This window comes from Tyto alba, unplaced genomic scaffold, assembly GCF_018691265.1.
Source record: "Tyto alba isolate M040663 unplaced genomic scaffold, T.alba_DEE_v4.0 Super-Scaffold_19, whole genome shotgun sequence".
Taxonomy (NCBI): domain Eukaryota; kingdom Metazoa; phylum Chordata; class Aves; order Strigiformes; family Tytonidae; genus Tyto; species Tyto alba.
Window position 1 is genome coordinate 174,972 of NW_024881281.1, and position 16,549 is coordinate 191,520.

The 16,549-nt window shown below is 43.9% G+C and overlaps 2 protein-coding genes across 3 annotated transcripts; one reads left to right on the forward strand and one right to left on the reverse strand.

The window, feature by feature from the left end:
- Window positions 1-1,122: 1,122 nt before the first annotated feature.
- TEKT1 (tektin 1) lies at window positions 1,123-8,653 on the forward strand. Of its 2 annotated transcripts, XM_009971393.3 has the most exons (8): window positions 1,123-1,338; window positions 3,954-4,160; window positions 4,551-4,716; window positions 4,998-5,126; window positions 5,554-5,697; window positions 6,976-7,198; window positions 7,841-8,037; window positions 8,284-8,653. In XM_009971393.3, exons 2-8 carry the CDS (start codon window positions 3,971-3,973, stop codon window positions 8,441-8,443), a joined length of 1,209 nt encoding a protein of 402 aa, XP_009969695.1. In that variant the 5' UTR covers window positions 1,123-1,338; window positions 3,954-3,970; the 3' UTR covers window positions 8,444-8,653. The 2 variants fall into 2 exon arrangements, with proteins under 2 accessions (XP_009969695.1, XP_032844380.1); XM_032988489.2 differs by lacking the exon at window positions 5,554-5,697.
- A 1,655-nt stretch (window positions 8,654-10,308) lies between these two features.
- On the reverse strand, window positions 10,309-13,416 carry FBXO39 (F-box protein 39). Its single transcript, XM_009971392.2, has 3 exons — window positions 12,403-13,416; window positions 11,185-11,361; window positions 10,309-10,437 (listed from the first exon to the last, which is right to left on the reverse strand). The coding sequence occupies exons 1-3, from the start codon at window positions 13,414-13,416 to the stop codon at window positions 10,309-10,311; spliced, it is 1,320 nt and encodes a 439-aa protein (XP_009969694.2).
- Between the last annotated feature and the right edge of the window lie 3,133 nt (window positions 13,417-16,549).

The window sequence follows — 16,549 nt, forward strand, 5'->3', positions numbered from 1 at the left end:
CCACAGGCAGGAGCACCTTCCACTAGACCAGGTTGCTCAGAGTCCAGTCCAACCTGACCTTGAATGTTTCCAGGGATGGGTCATCTACCACCTCTCTGAATAACCTGTTCCAGTGTTTCACCACCCTCATTGTAAAAAATTTCTTCCTTATATCTGGTCTAAATCTACCCTCTTTTAGTTTAAAACCATCACCCCTTGTCCTATCACTATAGGCCTTACCAAAAAGGTTGTCCCCATCTTTCTAATAAGCCCCCTTTAAATATTGAAAGGCCGCAATAAGGTCTCCCCAGAGCCTTCTCTTCTCCAGGCTGAACAATGCCAGCTCTCTCTTCATAGGACGTTATTCTGGATGCTAGTGGAACACCAGAATTCAGACCTGTTATGTTAGTCTGCTTTGCAATTTCAGCAACATTGAAAGAAGCAGTTAATGATGCTGCAGTATCAGCTCAAGCCTAAAGAATTCTCCTACTTTGATGCATTGTCACAGCAGTTCAGATGACAGTTTAGACCTCTGAAGAATGAGACTATCTATGGTACTTTTCATGCATCCAGTAAGGAACATGGCAACATACGTAGTTTCGTTCCAGTCTCATCAACGCTGGTTATTTAGACTGCTACACCAAAAACGTAAGGTATTTTTCCAGACTGTCAGGACTTTGGCCACTTCTTCATAATGAACCCAGTTTCCATGTCCAGATACAATTCATCAAGGTGAGGAACTGCTCCTTTGTAAAACTCCTTATAAAGGCATTAGTGCGGGATGTGGTGTGGGAGCAGCGTTTCAGCAGCACACAGGTTGGTGTTAGTGTACCAGTACTTCTATACCGAGGAAGATTTGTGTTCTCATCCAGCGGTAACTGTGTTCTTACATGTAGTGTGGGAGCGTCGCTGCAGCGCTCAGCAGGCCCAGCGGTGCCACCTGCACGGGACACCGCGGGGCCTCACACCCTTCCTCACCCGCCGATGGGGGCGCGCGGCCCTGCAGCCGCCCGCGCGCGGGGCGCGGCCGCGGAGACCGGCGGTTGGTTGCGGGCAGCCGGGGGGTGGAGGAAGGGGGGGGGGGGGCGCGCGCGGGGGCGCGCTTTGCGGGCGTTGTGCGACTCGCGGGAGGCGGCGGGCCGGGCCGGCGCGAGGCGCGGAGGTGGGCCCCGGTCTGCCTCGGGGTCATTTTTTTCCCCTTCTAAATTGCTTGAGGTTTTCAGGAATTACGCCTTTTCACTTTCATTCCTTTCTAACTTGTCCTGATGGCCGCGCTGATTTTACATCCTTTACTTGAACAGCGCAGGGTTGTCATCCTCAGGAAATCTACAATGATTTAACTGCTGAAAACCATCTGAGGTAAAAATAAAACTTTATTATGCCATATAATTCGTAGTGAAGTATCAGTTGTAAATTTCATATTAACAGTTTAAAAGGAAAGAATCTCGTATGGTAAGCTAACGATGAAGAACAGATTTAGGGTTGGTAACTACAAATCAATTACTTTATGATGGTGTTGCTCTCAGGTTGGGTCAGGACAGTGCCAGATACTGGGTTTTCAGAACAAGACTGCATGAAGTGCCATGAATCTCACAATAATGTCTTGGAGGACCGTCGGGGATTCCTCAGCTTTCAAAGTGACTGAGCACGTTTTCAGAAACATAAGATGTTAATTGTTCTTAACCGCCATTCAGATATCTCAGCATTTCAGTTTCTTTTTAATCATTTCGTCATCTCTCTTTAATTTGCTCATATTTCTAAAAGCCTTCGAATGTTACTAAGAGTAGAGATAATAAAATTTTGTGGAAGACAACTAATATGCAGCGTGATGATACATGTTCTGTGACTCACACTGGCCAGAGTAAACTTCTGTTGAAACTAGCTTTGAGTTCAGATCTACTTAAGTCACTGGAAATCTTTCAGTTGTTACGGAAATGGTTCCAGTTCCTGCTCCAGCTGTTCATGTGACAAAATTTACTGCTTTCAACTAACTCATTTTAGCATGTTATGTTAAGAATATGTTAAAAAAACATTCATTAAAGGACGAGGGGCTGGAAAAAGGTGTATCTAGACCAAGTGGCCAAGGAGTGACAATGTACAAATCAAGGGACAGCCCACAGAAGCACTGATTTTATGTACGGATAGTTGCAGACTTCATGTGTGCAGTACCATATAAATTGATTTACAGGTTTGCCTCAGTAGTGGTCTGTGTAATTGGTTCTGATCAGTGTTCAGCCTAGCCATAGTTTTGCTTTGCCTCGTGAATCAGGGGCATGCTGAGTGTCAGCGACCACAGCTTTCCACTCTCATGCATCAGTTAGCATATATTTTTTCCTTACTTGCCTTGCACCCCATTCTCTGCTGCTTCTTGAATCTCTAGCTCATTCTCCTCTCAGGCTAATGGCTTCAATTCTAATGTCAGACCTGTCTTCTGAAGCCTATATTTTTCTCTGGCTGTGAAATACCTGCATTTTTCTGTAAGACAGTGTTTCTTCAGCAGAAACCCCTCTTTTTGCTCCTCCAGAGTACATGCAGATTTATGTTTACACAGGAGCTGGCATGAGAGGCACTGTAGTTACCAGTTTTAATGATCATTGAGAGAATTTAGCAACGTTTTGAAATTAAAGATCATGAGCAGCTTTCTAGCTGTCACTGCACTGTATTTGCAGCCAACATGTGCAGTTGCTTCCACTTTTCTGTCTTGAACCAGCTCAACTTCTTTTGACCAACGCTACTTGCTTTTTTATCACTTTGCAATCTCCTTGAACCTTGCTGGGAACTCAGAGAAACCCTGCTCTGCTCTAAACTACATCAGGGCTATACAGAGGCCACATAATTGTACCATCTGATGTAGTGCTATTTTGTCACTTTAATTTCTTTTGTCTGGCTCCCAATCTATTTTGTCCCAGGAAAGAATATAGTTGCCACAAAGATGGAGCATACTGCTAAGGATATTTTATGACTGACAGTTTAGATAGCTGGGTACATCTTTATGCATTTCTGCAATAAATCGATCAAAAATTACTGTCCAAAGCTGTGGGAACTATCTCAGTTAGTGTACAAAGAATACGTTTCTATTTCCAGCCAGATCTTAACTGCGAACGGGAGAAGGGAAGCACCACTGGCTTGCCTGTGCTGTGCTTCTTCCACCTGGTATAAGAGCAGGAGGTTGCTAGAGGCAGTGTTGCTGTTCCCATAGCAGCCAGTTTGTTTACATTCCGTGCTCTTAGGAGCCACCTCCTGGAATATTTAGTCCCACATTCTTAAAAAGAAACTGTGCTTCTGCTGTCGAGATCGAGGCTGGAAGATAGTTGGGAGCAAACTCCTCCCCGCCCAGTGAAGGGGAACTGAAGAGGTGGCGCTCAGCCAGGGTTTGACCTTGGGAGCAGTCCAGGCTAGGAGCGGTGTCAGCCAAGAGGTGTGTGAGGGAGAAGGGCAATTGCTTTTAAGGGTACCCGTGCTCTGGAGTGTGGGCAAAGCTGTGTGTTTCTGAGGAGCAGCTGTGTGTATTTGGGATGAGGACTTGTCTCAGGAACACTGGATGAGCATAGTGGAAGAATAGGAAAATTGATAAAGTGCTGCAACTTTGCATGTATTTTGGGCATTGGTTTCACTCTACATTAAACCAATGTCCCCAGTATATTTTGTTCTTTCTTCTTTCTTCTGCTTTAGCCCTTCCTAGGCTTTTCCATTTCCTCATTTACCTGCTGTATTTCCTCCTTCAGCATTTCAGGTCCCGTTTTCTCTTCTGTTTTTTTTTTTTTTTCCCCCCTAATGACCATCGCATGTCTTTTTTACAACCTGGAGTTCATCTGCCTCTTGAGCTGTATTCTTAAAATGTGTTAGTTCTCCAACCTGTGGGAGACTATTTATCTTTTATATTTGTTCACTTTTTCTCAGTTTTCTGTGATTGTCCATTTAGTAATTCTGTCCTTCCTCACAGACCTGTCCTTCCTGTCCTGTGTTATATCCAGAAACTTTCCAAAAAACAATGGCCAGACTGTTGCAAGCTCCACCCAAGTTTCATCTCTCAGAATGGGACATTGCAAACAAGATGCAGTGTGCCAGTACAGAGTCTCAGAAATCCAGGTCCGAGCGCGCGATAGCTGAGAGTCAGAGGCTGCTGGATGAAATAGAAAAGACAACTCGGAAAACCCAAAGTGATGTCAGCAAGAAAATAGGTAATCCCATGTGTTCTGCATGTATCAAGATGTGTTATTTGAGCTATATGTTTAAGATGGATTTATAAAATTAGTTGATAGTAAATAGGAATATATGCCAATGCCATGCTCTATGATCTCATGGGAAAATTCAAAATATTTTAAAAAATACTTTGAGGCAGATTCTTTGTTTTATAACAAACAAATTACTTGTCCAAAACACACAAAGTTACTCCAACCAAACTTCCTGACACAGGGTTGCAAAACTGTCTCCACACATCAGCCTACAGCACTACATGCACTCCGCTATGGAAGAAGCCTATTTTTAGCCATATCTGAGAGCTGAGCCACAATGCTCTGGCATATAAGATGGGCTTGTATTAATACCTGTTTGCAATTTTAATTCTGCAGAACAGAGACGGGAAGAAATACAATTCTGGAAGCAAGAATTAGATAACAAACTTGAACAGATTGTTCATGAGACAGAGGTACTGTTGACTTTCAAGACTAGGCTGGAGAAATCTTTGGACAGCTGCAAAGAACCACTCCTCATTGCCCAAAAGTGTCTCCTGAACAGGTGAGATGATTAAGAGTAAAAGCATTCAGGGGCAGAAGAAAAATCTAGGTAATGAACCTTTAAAATATAATTAAAAAGGCTGCAAACTGAGGGCCTGCCTCTCTATGCACTGGAGACACAGCCTGATTTAGGTGTTGTAACACTGGGGAACCAAGTCCATAAAGGAAAAACTTCCTGTGTGACAAGGAAAAGCCTTCAGTTTGGAAAGCTGGATTTAATCATCCTCGTTAGCTGCAGGCATTTGACCAATGTGGCTGATGGCTTTTCCTCTTTTTGTTTAGGCAGAGGCGAACTGGGATTGACTTGGTGCATGATGAAGTGGAACAGGAACTGGTGAAGGAAGTAGAAGTCCTCCAGGGGGTTATTGCTTTGCTTGGACGTACATTGGAACAAACCAATGAGCAAATCAGGTGCAGAGGCAAAGAGCACAAATGAACGCTGATTAGCTGGGAAGCAGGACAGACATAATCCTGAGAAGTTGTAAGGCCAGGCTGAGCACAGGTCCAAAGTTACCTTCAGTGCTAAGCAGTTACAGGAGTTTAGTCCTAATTCATACCATTTGATCAGTAATGGTGAGTTCTGTTTGTTAGAACTCAAAAGTACTTGCACATGATCCCTGGTCTTAGCATGATCCAGTCCTGTGCCTTTAATTCCAATGGGAACTGTGCTATCAGTTTATACGGAGGCAGCTTCATGCTCTAGATTTTGAGACTTTGCAACTAACAGTTCATACATGAAGAATTCCATAACAGCATTTGTATTCCCTAATGCATGCATGTTAGGGACACCTGTGAGTGCCTACACTTTGGCTTAGAGTCTGGTTGTTTCTCCTCCTAGACTAAACCGTTCAGCAAAATACAAACTGGAAATGGATTTGAAGGACAAGTTCACAGCTTTGATGATTGATGATTATTGTGCTAGCCTGACAAACAACACTCCAGATATCAGATACACTGATAATGCAGTGAAAATAGAAGGAAAGTAAGTGGTTATTTAGTTCAGTGAACATATGATAATTATACAGCTAGTAGGAACTGTTACAGTAATAGCAAGATTAATGTTATTTTATATAAAATGGACTATATCTGTCCATCATCTGTCTGTTGTAGCTTGTTTTTTATACTTTTATCACTTTAGTATCCATGTAATATGTCTGTGAAATAAGCCACAGTAATGATGTTCCCAGTAAACTGCAGTTTAGTAAAAGTTTTTGGGGCTCACAGTTACCTAAGGAAAAATGTCACACGTTGTTTAGACCCAGAATAGATTTAAAAATAGATTTAAACAATTCTGGGTTTAAATCTAACTCCCCCTCCTCTCCCAGAGTGTCCTAGTGGGGAGAGCGCTGGACTGGGACACATGAGGTGTGGGGTCAGTTTCTGACGCAGTCATTATGTGCCCCTGCTGTGTGGGTTAGTTAGTGTGAATGGTTTAGATGGAGAAATAACTACCACAGAAAAACTGGCTGAAAACAGGACACATACTGGGAAAGCAGGCTGCGTGAGACAGTCTCAAGGACAATATTGGCTCTGTGAGAACTGACAAACTTGGAACACCGAGACTGACAGCTCTTGCTGCTAGTATGTTAGCATGCATCCACAACAGGTTGCGTAACTCAGACCACTCCCCAGATGGTGTTGGCTGCTATATGCAAATTACAATTACAGCTTTATATATCCACCCTATGAAACAAGGAACCCTCTGAGGAACTTTCCAAACACCTGCCTGCAAGCCACTGGTGCACAAGTACGACCCTCTAATTCTCGGAATACGGTTGGGGATTGGCTTCCCAAATATTGCTCCAACCAGGTACTATAAGTGACCATCTTGTAGGTGGTGAACTGTGTAAGACAATAAATGAACGTTTTGTGTGAATAGTTACCTGCTATTAATAGTAACAGCTGAATTATATTAGCAATAACAGCCTAATTAAAGAAAGGTGTTCCAAGAAATGTTGGTTATTATCTGTGTTTCCCCCACTACAACTTAAGCCTTTGTCAGGGAAAGGAAAGTTATAACAAAGTTCCTCTGTGATTTTAGCAAACTTCCATCCTACCCTTGTCTACTTTGTTCTGAAATGTTTGTGACAGAGAGGGTCTGTATCTTCTATCTATAGAATTTTCAGCACAACTAGCACTCACAGCGACATGCAGCTAATAATACTGCTTTGTTCTCAGTTTTGTGGAGTAATTACAGATTTATGAAGTCACGGAGGGCCTGATGCTGCCAATTGATGACCTTTTATTTTGAATCTTTCAGTTTTGTTAGCCCTGAAGACTGGATAGATTTCTCAAACATAAATGTTGAAAAGGCTGAGAAGCAGAGAAACAATTCTTTGGCACTGAGGGCACTGATTGATGGCATCCTTTCACAGACAGCAAATGACATGCACAAGCAATGTGAGATGGTGAATGTTGCATTCAGAAATAGGGTGAAGGAAGTCAAGGATGCCAAGCGCAAGCTAGAGACACTCCTTGCAATGGTAAGTGATAGGGGACAGTCAGCAAAAAAGTAGAAACAATGGGCTTGGGTTATTTACTAGTTTTCTCAATCCAGTGGCTTGAGCTACTTTGCTTTAAGAATTTTTACCTTTGCAATATTGGCAACCCCTGCCGCATTTTGCTACCCCACCACACACTCCCCCACCCCAAAGTCGTCATCGTAGATGTTGTTTTCTCAGCTCTGTGTGCACTACTACAGAGGTGAATTTCTGGAATCAATCACTCGGTGTAAGCGTTGCTGTAGACATCAGTAAAGTCAGGATTTCCCTTGTGATTTTTAGTTACATGGGGCTCCTGTAGAATTTTCATGATTGTGATATAGGAGGCCTAATAACTTATAAAATAATGGTCAATGTGCTTGAAATTTGATACATGAAAACTGAATGTTAATATTAAAAAATAATTGGTGAGCATAAATCTCCAGTTTCACTCAGAAGAGTATCACCTGCTTTCCAATGAAGGAATCAGAATCCTGGCTGATCTTTGTAAAATATCCTTTGATGAAATGACATCTTAACATAATGGCTGTTTCTGTGATTATTACGGTAACTATAAAAGATGTTGATGATTTCACCCACTGTAAGAGATGGTGTGCAGCAGTTCCTTCCGCTGGCTTTGTTAAGGTGCTAGATGAGACTGCCGCACAGGAGAAGAACATTGCAGCTTTACAGAAAGCAATTGCTGATAAAGAAGGACCCGTTAAAGTGGCTCAAACCCGCCTGGAAGCAAGAAACCATCGTCCCAATGTGGAATTGTGTTGCGACACAGTGCAGTACGGGCTGATGAATGAAGTTCAAGAGATTACAAAAAATATTCAAAGGTAAGTGGAAATGATGAAAGAGGGGAAAATCTGTGATATAGATTACTGGGTCAATTTAATGAGTCAAAGTTACACTGCGTCCTGGCTATTCTCCCTAAAAGGTGGGTAATTGCTTTTCCTTTAAGGGCAGGGCACTTTAAGGGAAGCTGCATGGATATTGGCTCTGTGAATCCCCTTCCATCTTTTTTTTCACTCAAAATTCTTATACCATATGAAAAACTAATGTCTTTATATTTTCCATGTTAGATTAAAGGACACACTGGCACAGGCTGAGACAGAGCTGAAAGGTCTGAGCCGTAGACAGCTTTCCTTGGAGGAGGAGATCCAAGTCAAGGAGAATACATTGTATATTGATGAAGTGCTCTGCATGCAAATGAGAGAGTCTGTTTACATTAACAGCTTCTGAAACCACCACACTGGGAGAGTGTGTGTCCTCCAAAGAACCAGCTCCCACTGAAATTTGATTGACAAACCTCCAGATGTACTGTTTTGGCTCAATGCTGTCCTGGTTCTAGTTGTGCAAGGTAATTACTTACCCCTATCTGTTTCACAGCCATCTGTGCTCTAGAATGCCTGATGAAATCTCCCACTTGGCAATAAAATTCCAGAATAAGAAGAAGTGTCCCTTCTTCATATTATTTATCCTGTGTGCAACACATTATATTTCTTGCCACTGAAAGGTCTAGAAGCTGTGGAAGCTAGAGCAGGAGTCTCCTCGTAAGTCATATGTTGGAAAGCTGGGCAAGTGGGAGGGCTGACTCTCAGGGCTAGGCATGACACATTTTGTTCTTAACATCTGCTGTTAAGAACTAGGCACAGTGGTATATCAAACGGTGTTGGGTTTGTGTGCAGCGGGGAGGGGGGCTGCAGACACTGCTCCTGTGAGGCTTCTAGAAGCTCCCCTGGCTCCAAGTTGGACCTGCCTTGGCCAGGGCCGAGCCAATTGGTAACAGTGGCTGCGCCTTTGTGATAACATTTAAGAAGGAGAACCTGGGATGAGGAGGAGTTGTGAGGGAAATACCTGTGCAAACACCAAGGTCAGTTGTAGAAGGGAGGAGGTGTGCTGGAGCAGAGACCCCTCTGCAGCCTGTGGTGAGAGGGCAGGCTGTCCCCCTTCAGCGATGGAGGTCCACGGTGGAGCAGATGCTGCCCTGCAAAGTCCCTACGCCAGAGCAGGTGACTGCCTCCGAAGGAGGACGGGACTCTGAGGGAAGTCTGCACTGGAGCAGTCCGTTGCTGGGAGGGGTGCAGCCTGTGGGAGGGACCTATGCTAGAGCAGTTTGGGAAGGACTCTTGTTGGAGAAGGTTTTTGGAGGACTTTCTCCCGTGATAGGGCCCCCACTCTGGAGCAGGGCAAGAATGTGAGTCCTCCCCTTGAGGAGGAAGGAGCAGCAGAAACAACAGGTGATGAACTGACCGCAATCCCCATCTCCTGCCCCCCTGCACTGCTTGTGAGGAGGAGGCAGAGCAACTGGGAGCAAAGCTGAGTCTGAGAAGGGAGGAGCGGCGGAGGGAAGGTGTTTTTAAGATGTGATTGTATTTCTCACTATCCTACTCTGATTGGTAAATGAAGTGTTGGTGGTGGTTAAATTGAATTGATGTTCTTTTTCTTCCCCAATCAAGTCTTTCTTTTGCCTGTGACCATAATTGGTGAGTCATCCTTCCCTGTCCTAGTCTCAATCCTTTTTTTGTTTGCTCCTCCCTGCCCCGGAGGGGGAAGGAGTGGGTGAGCCAGCTGTGTGGTGCTTAGTTGCCCACCAGGCTTATACCATGCCACAAACTTAACAGGAGGTAGAGACTGGTGATCCACTGGATAGTGCATCTGAGTCAAGATCAAGCCAAGGCTGACTTTGGGCTAATCACTTCCTCACCCCATGTCTCACTTTCCTTATTTGTAAAATAGAAACGACGAGTTGGGCTTCACTGGTAAGGTTTTTGAAGCTCTACAGTGAAAAGTGCTGAAGAAAGAGGAGGGCCTTATTTGTACCAGAGATGCCTCTAAGTGTGGAAAAGGGCTTACTGCTTTCTTTCATTCTGGTGAGGAAAAACAAACCAACAGGAATAAATGATGCTGGACACATAGGAGGCCAGTTCCCAAGTCCAACATTTTAATGCATGGAGTGTAAAATTGCCTCTTGCCTCTCTCTTGCTGTAATGGTATCTCCCTTTCAGAGACACTGCTGTCAAGATTCAAATCCCTTACTAATTTCCTCCAAAGGATTTGTTCATTGATCACAGATGTCACTGGGTGGTGTTCTCTCTCCCTGTGGTTCACACCATTGGGTAGGTGATGACAAAATAATTAAGCTCCGAGTCAATCAGGTATTTGAACTTCCTGTAAATATCGCACAACAGCCGATCCTCCTCACTGCTGTCTTGTCTGGCTGTGTAAATCCTGACCTGTATGCATGAATGACAATCATGTGTCTCAGATACGTGGAACGGTCTCAGCCCATTAAAGTGCATGACAAGAAGAAGCTTCTGTGACTAATGAAAAATCTAGCGAAGCTAAATTCATTGGTTTTGAGGAAAATCTTGAGGTTCTACTCTGTTTTCACTCCAAATTGACTGAAAACATCATCTGCCAAAGCATCTTTAGGAAGAGCAAGGTTTGTTTTTCCCCCAGAACTGATGCATCCCGGGGATCTGCACAGATCTGGGAGGATCTACTGAATTCAGAATCTAGCATGCAAAGTAGCATGACAGCATAGTCTACACCAGCTACAGTTGTGGCCTGGCCCCAGTTCAACACAGCATCCCTAAAGAGGGAGACGTATTTATATCTTTTTGCGTTTTAGTGGGATTCAACCCACCTGCCTCGATTCAAACATAAATGTAAGCACTGGGCCTGGGAGATGGCAGAGAATCCCTAGCTTGAAATAGAGGTGACAAAGGGAACTCCAGACTAGGAAGGACTTGTGGAATTGTTGAGGCTTGTTATGAAATTTCTGTGGTATTCTGTACATGGCTAAGGAGGTTAGAAAGCTCCATTTCTGTCAGTGGTTCTCAGGTTTGTTATACTGATATAATCTAGGAAAGGTAGTTATGTTAACACTTAAGTGATCTTTCTATGGCCATGGGGACCTCACCTTTCTCTGGGTACTGGAGAGAGGAAGGGAGTGGGAGACTTGAAGCACAAAGTCTTACCTTTATGGTAGTCAAAGTGCATTTCCTTTCTGCACGGTTTTGTAGCAGCCTCTCCATAAAGGTGACACTTAGAAATGCCCATACTTTCAGAAATAACAACCTCTTGCATGATAAGATGAGATGTAGCAGCTCATCGTCCAGCAGCTCATGGTCATTGTTTAATTCAAGTGTTAATTTCTTGAAAAGGAATGAACACAGTTAGTTAGTTTCCCAATTTTATCAACAGAAGTGGCTGTCAGCAATTTTGTACCTTGACATTAGCAGAAAATCAGTTTTGTATTACAACAATAATATATGCTACAGTAATCTCCACTCTCCTGTTAAGATGGGAGGGTCCCTTGTGCATTACATACCATCCTGAGACATAACTCCTATTACCGTTAGAAGATGCTAAACCCACAGTTCATGCCATGGTCTTATTTGACATATCGGAAATTATCCCAGATACAAGAGTAGATCCAAAGACAATTTCTAGAAAACTTTACAGATCTCTGGTGTTTATTGGAAACTCTGCAATGCAACAGAACTTAAAGCAAGCAGTCAGAAACCATCAGGTATAAAGCCATGTGCTTCCCTCGGCATGCAAAGACCTGGTGCTCATTCACATTGGTCAGCTGTTGCACACCTTTGGTGACACATCCTTGGTGATGGGCACCAGTTAATTTACATGTGCTAGAAGACATTTGTGCATTGCCAAAATAGAGCAAACCCATCAATGTAGGTTGATGCAGGCTACAGCTCTGTCAGCAAACAAGGTGTACAGACTCTTTTCCTCATATGCAAATTTCCCTGAAAAAGGGTGGGGCCCAGAAAAATCTGAAAGGCTAAGTTATCAGTTACTAAACATGAAGGTGTCTAACCAGAGTAAGTCTAAAGCTTTCTTACAAAAATGACATTTTCCTGCCTGAAAGATTCTTTTTGCTCACAGCTGATATTACAACCACCAATATTTTGGGTGGTTTAGTTTTTTTGAGGGCAATCTGACATCAGCGTGATAGCAAAGACTAGCATAATGGGGATTGTAACCAGACAAGGAGAAGTACCTGAACTAGACTATAGCTGGAACACCGGAATGGCTCTTATAAAAATTACCCTCTGAACATAAAACTGAAGCAGTCAGGAATTCCTTTTGATTACTGCTGTTGTGCAGAAGACCTATATGATTACTTCACTTAGCCTTGTGATACTGCAGTAAGATGTCGCTATTGTTTCCCTTACCTGTAGAACATGACAGTAGGCTGGGAGTAGGTTGGTGAGGGTAGGTCTCATTGTCCAGTCTGGGTCACTGAAATAGCAGCTCCGTAGACTGATGCTCCTGACTGGGATCTCCGCTAGCAGGATCCTCGCTAGGTGATCATGCTTCATGACTCTCTCAAAGAAGAAGTTCACATTCAGTTTTGGGGCTTTCTTGGCCAAGTTTGCCCATGACGTTCCCCAGACCACTTGCCCACGAGGGTCATGGATATGACATTTGATATTCAAGCTGCACAGGGAATGAGCACTTTGCTCCCGCAGGATGTCCAGCAGTTCATCAGAGATGCAGTTATAATTGAAAGTCAGGATGACCAGGCTGTGGAACTTGGACATAGTTTGGTGAAACAAGGTGCTGCTATAGACAGGAAGGTGGAGACTGAAGAAATCCTCAATATTGATTTCAGATATAAAGTTTTTATTTGTCAAGCAGGTCAGAGAATTCAGAAGCTCACAGCCTTCTTCCAAGGTTACTCTTGCTCCTTTTAAGTTCAGACAATTAAGCTGTTTGCTCATTCTTTTCAGGAAGGTAGCTAAGTTCTTGATAAACTGAGCCCTGACCACATTTTTCCAGATCAAGCGGTCTAACTCCAGGTACTTGATGCTCAGGGATACTAGGCGGCTGTTACACTTACCCAAGTGTGAAAGAAGACCTCTCATAGTCACTTGAAATTTTTGGGTAAAAGCAGTATTGTAAGGATTTGATAATTTGATCTCAAAGTGTTCCAAATACTTGCCAAATTTCTTGAGGTACCACAGTGCACTTTGAAACTCCAATGTATGTGCCCTTGATGGTCGGCCATAGAATGTGATCGTTCTGCTTCTCCAGAGGGATCCCGAGTGCATGGCCCAACTCCATTTTTTACAGACCAAGGCAGCCCGAGATCTGTCCCTGTCATCTAACCAATGGAAGACATGCCTCAGACAGACATCAGGTAGATGAGCCCAGGAGCTCTGCTCAGGTTCATTGCCATCTTCCATTAAGAAGACTGTTTTTCACTTCTGGATGTTTAGTCAAACCTAGATGAAGAAAGCTGTGGGTAGATTTCTTGCCACTCCCAACAGAACAGGCTTCCAAGCACATGGATGAAAGTTTACTGCTTCACATTCAAAAAAAACCCCAATCCTTTCTTTGCCTCTGTACTCAAGCGACAGGGTCAAACAAGCTCTTGGGTCTAAACTAGAGTCTAACCTAAATAAAAAGAAAATAAAAAAAGAAACAAAAAATAAAACAAACCCCAAATCAAGTGAAGCACAAGATACATCTTTACACTTTTTGGCCTTCAGTCTAGCTAAACCATTAAATGGTGTCAACTGCTGATAGAGCAGCCACAGCCTCTAGAAAACTTTTGGTTAGCATCACTTGTAATTGATAATGGTTTGTGGCCTGATGCCTACTGTCTAAAAGTATCCACTGCTTTGGGGTGTACACATTTGAACAGTACTGTCAGCACAAAACTAGTGCAAATTACTTTTCTTATCCTTCTGGGGTACAACCATCTGTGGTAGTACCCTGCCATAGATTAAAGTACAACCCCTGTTGAGAGTAATAAGCAATATAAGCTGGTCCACCACACGGTTCAAGCAAGATGTTCAGTCACTGTGCTTCAATGGACAGGGAGAAGGCTGTCGAGTCAGAAGAACCAACTGGCTAGTGGTAAAACACGTAAGTAAACAACCACAGTGCAAGAAGTTACCAGTTCCACTGTCAAGGCTGGACTGTGTAAATATTCAGCTCGTTGCGCACTTTTCCAGCTCTCATAGTCTCCCTCCAGAGTTCAAGATTTGTTTTCTCTATCTCCGACTCTTACCTCCGCAAGGGTCAGCCATTGCCATGGAGCAAAGAGGTAACGTTTGTGATGTCATCACAACAATTTATGCAAGGGTAAACAGTAAAGCCCACTTGAGCCAAGTCATTTGGGTTAAAGACAGTGAAAAGGAAAAACAGACTTGTTTGGTAGTCCCTTAGGAAGTGAGAAACACCGGCCACAATCTACAAGCCAGGTGCAGGGTGTGTATTTTTTCTTGTCTCTTTTCACCGAATATATAAATGGATCAAGCTGAGCAATAAACAGCCAAGAAGGGAAGTGATACATCCTGTGTCTTTTCAGCTGTGAATTGCAAACTTCAGCCGTGAAACACAAGCTACATCCCACTGGCCTATTAGGTGCTTGATTTCCTAAGGCCTTTTACAGACTGGGCAATTAGTTGGCTCTGCAAACAGCCAAAGAGCATGGAAAGCTACTGTTCTGTTAGCATTTCCACAGAGAGGCAAAAATTCAGAATGTATTTACTTCCCACCTCTATAATGCATGAGTCTTATCATGTCTACTTGCTAAAGCAGTCCTTAGCTCTTGGGGATGAAACTGGGAAAAAAAAAATCTCGTGATATTTGCTTATGGTCTACTCCAAAATCAAGGCTTATTGGCTGACAGGACTACAAGCAGATGCAACTCAAAAGTACATAATGCCAATCTCCAATCAATCTACCTTTCCTCCTTCGCACATGATGTTCTTTTGGGTAACAAAGTTGAGATGGATGGAAATAACAGAGGCACTGTAAGAAGATGAATTCTGAATTTATAAACAGGCAGGAAAGGACAAGCTGACTGCCCAGTTCAGCTTCAGCCTGCTGCTTCCCTTTTGCCCTACCATTCTTCTGTCACACATTATTGCTCTGGCTGTATGCACTGTCCAAGTAGCACCATGCCTCCCCACCTTTCCATGAAAAATGCCAATCCAAACCTCCAGGTCTCAAGATAACCCTTAGAAACTGAGCATGTAGACCTCATTACCACCTGACTTCACCTCTTCAGTACCCCCATCTTCCCCCATCCCCCCCTTCAAAAGAGCTCCTTGTTTTGCAGAACTGTCAGTCATTTAGAAGGTCTTTAGATGAATGACCCCATCTTGCCTGTCCAAAGATCCAAACCAAGTCTTAAAATACAGTGTCTCAAGATGCAGGCTAGTGAGAAGAGCCTGAAACTTTCCCTATGGAGATGGGGCGGGAAGAGGCATAACACATCTGCGACCATCTGGAAGCCATAAAGCCAATGGGCAGAGCAAAACAAAGCAGAACAGGATATAGGGCTGTAACACATAGAAACATGTGTTTATTAATAAGGGGTATTTATTGAGCTGTACTCACCCATATTATAGTGTGTGGATACAAAGGGGTACAAACATCATCATGTGGAACTTTTTTTAAACCATAGCTCTTAGGAACTTACAGAAAGTATGTTTATAAGCCCATGGTGGGACTCAAGAGGTATCCTGCAGTGTTACTGGGTTGGCTTCCCCATGACTCCACCTATGGAGGTGTCTCTAGCTGATAGGGGAAACCAAACCAAACCTTTGGAAAAAAAATAACAGAAGCTGCTACAGCTCTTTGCAGAGCAATTCTTCAGGCAGAAGAGTTTTAAAGATAAATGCTTTGCATGTCTTGTTTTCCTCTAGGGTATTCTTCTGTTGCAAGAAATCGACCCACAGCTTTCTTGACTGCCCATAACTACTGCTCAACACCCAGAAGTGAATAAAACAAAACAAAAAAAACCCAGCCCTAACACAAGCCACATTCTTTGGACTTAGCCTTTCTGTGCTGCCCAGTTTGCTACACAGGACATCCCAAAATGTTTTACAGTACAACACTGAACAGTGTACAGTCACCGCAGGCATCTTCTCCAGCAAGAGCTGCAGGAGCTGGGAAAGAAACCAAATAAAAAATCTTCCAGGATGTTGGTTCATAATTACCAGGAGCCGTGGCTTCAATACCCAAGTGGGCAACCCTGCCTATGCATCCTTTTGCTATTCCTTCTGTCTTGCGTATCTAGTCCACAGGTCCGCAACGGCACTAAATCCGAGGCGGGGGGGGGGGGGGGGGGGGGGGAGGGGGGGGGGGGGGGGCGGGCGGGGAAGGACGGGGAGGCGGGAACAGCAGTGCTGCCGTGCTTGGTCACACTTGCCATCAGCGTCTCTACAGCACCTGCAGCTGTGCTGCGGCAGACGGGGGCATATATGGCCTGTCGCGACATACAGCCGTCCCCTCCTCGGCACGGCGCCCGGCGGCGCAGGCAGGCCGCGGCCCGGCCCCGCTCCCCGGCGGAGAGGTCGCAGC

Excerpts from the sequence above, each read along its gene's own strand:
- FBXO39 (XM_009971392.2), bottom strand. The coding sequence starts at position 13,416 with ATGGAAGATGGCAATGAACCTGAGCAGAGCTCCTGGGCTCATCTACCT. Across the intron at positions 11,362-12,402 it reads CCTACTGTCATGTTCTACAG|AAATTAACACTTGAATTAAA; the intron begins GTAAGGGAAACA and ends TTCCTTTTCAAG. Across the intron at positions 10,438-11,184 it reads GCACTTTGACTACCATAAAG|GTCAGGATTTACACAGCCAG; the intron begins GTAAGACTTTGT and ends TCATGCATACAG.
- TEKT1 (XM_009971393.3), top strand. The coding sequence starts at position 3,971 with ATGGCCAGACTGTTGCAAGCTCCACCCAAGTTTCATCTCTCAGAATGG. Across the intron at positions 4,717-4,997 it reads CAAAAGTGTCTCCTGAACAG|GCAGAGGCGAACTGGGATTG; the intron begins GTGAGATGATTA and ends CTTTTTGTTTAG. Across the intron at positions 5,698-6,975 it reads GCAGTGAAAATAGAAGGAAA|TTTTGTTAGCCCTGAAGACT; the intron begins GTAAGTGGTTAT and ends TGAATCTTTCAG.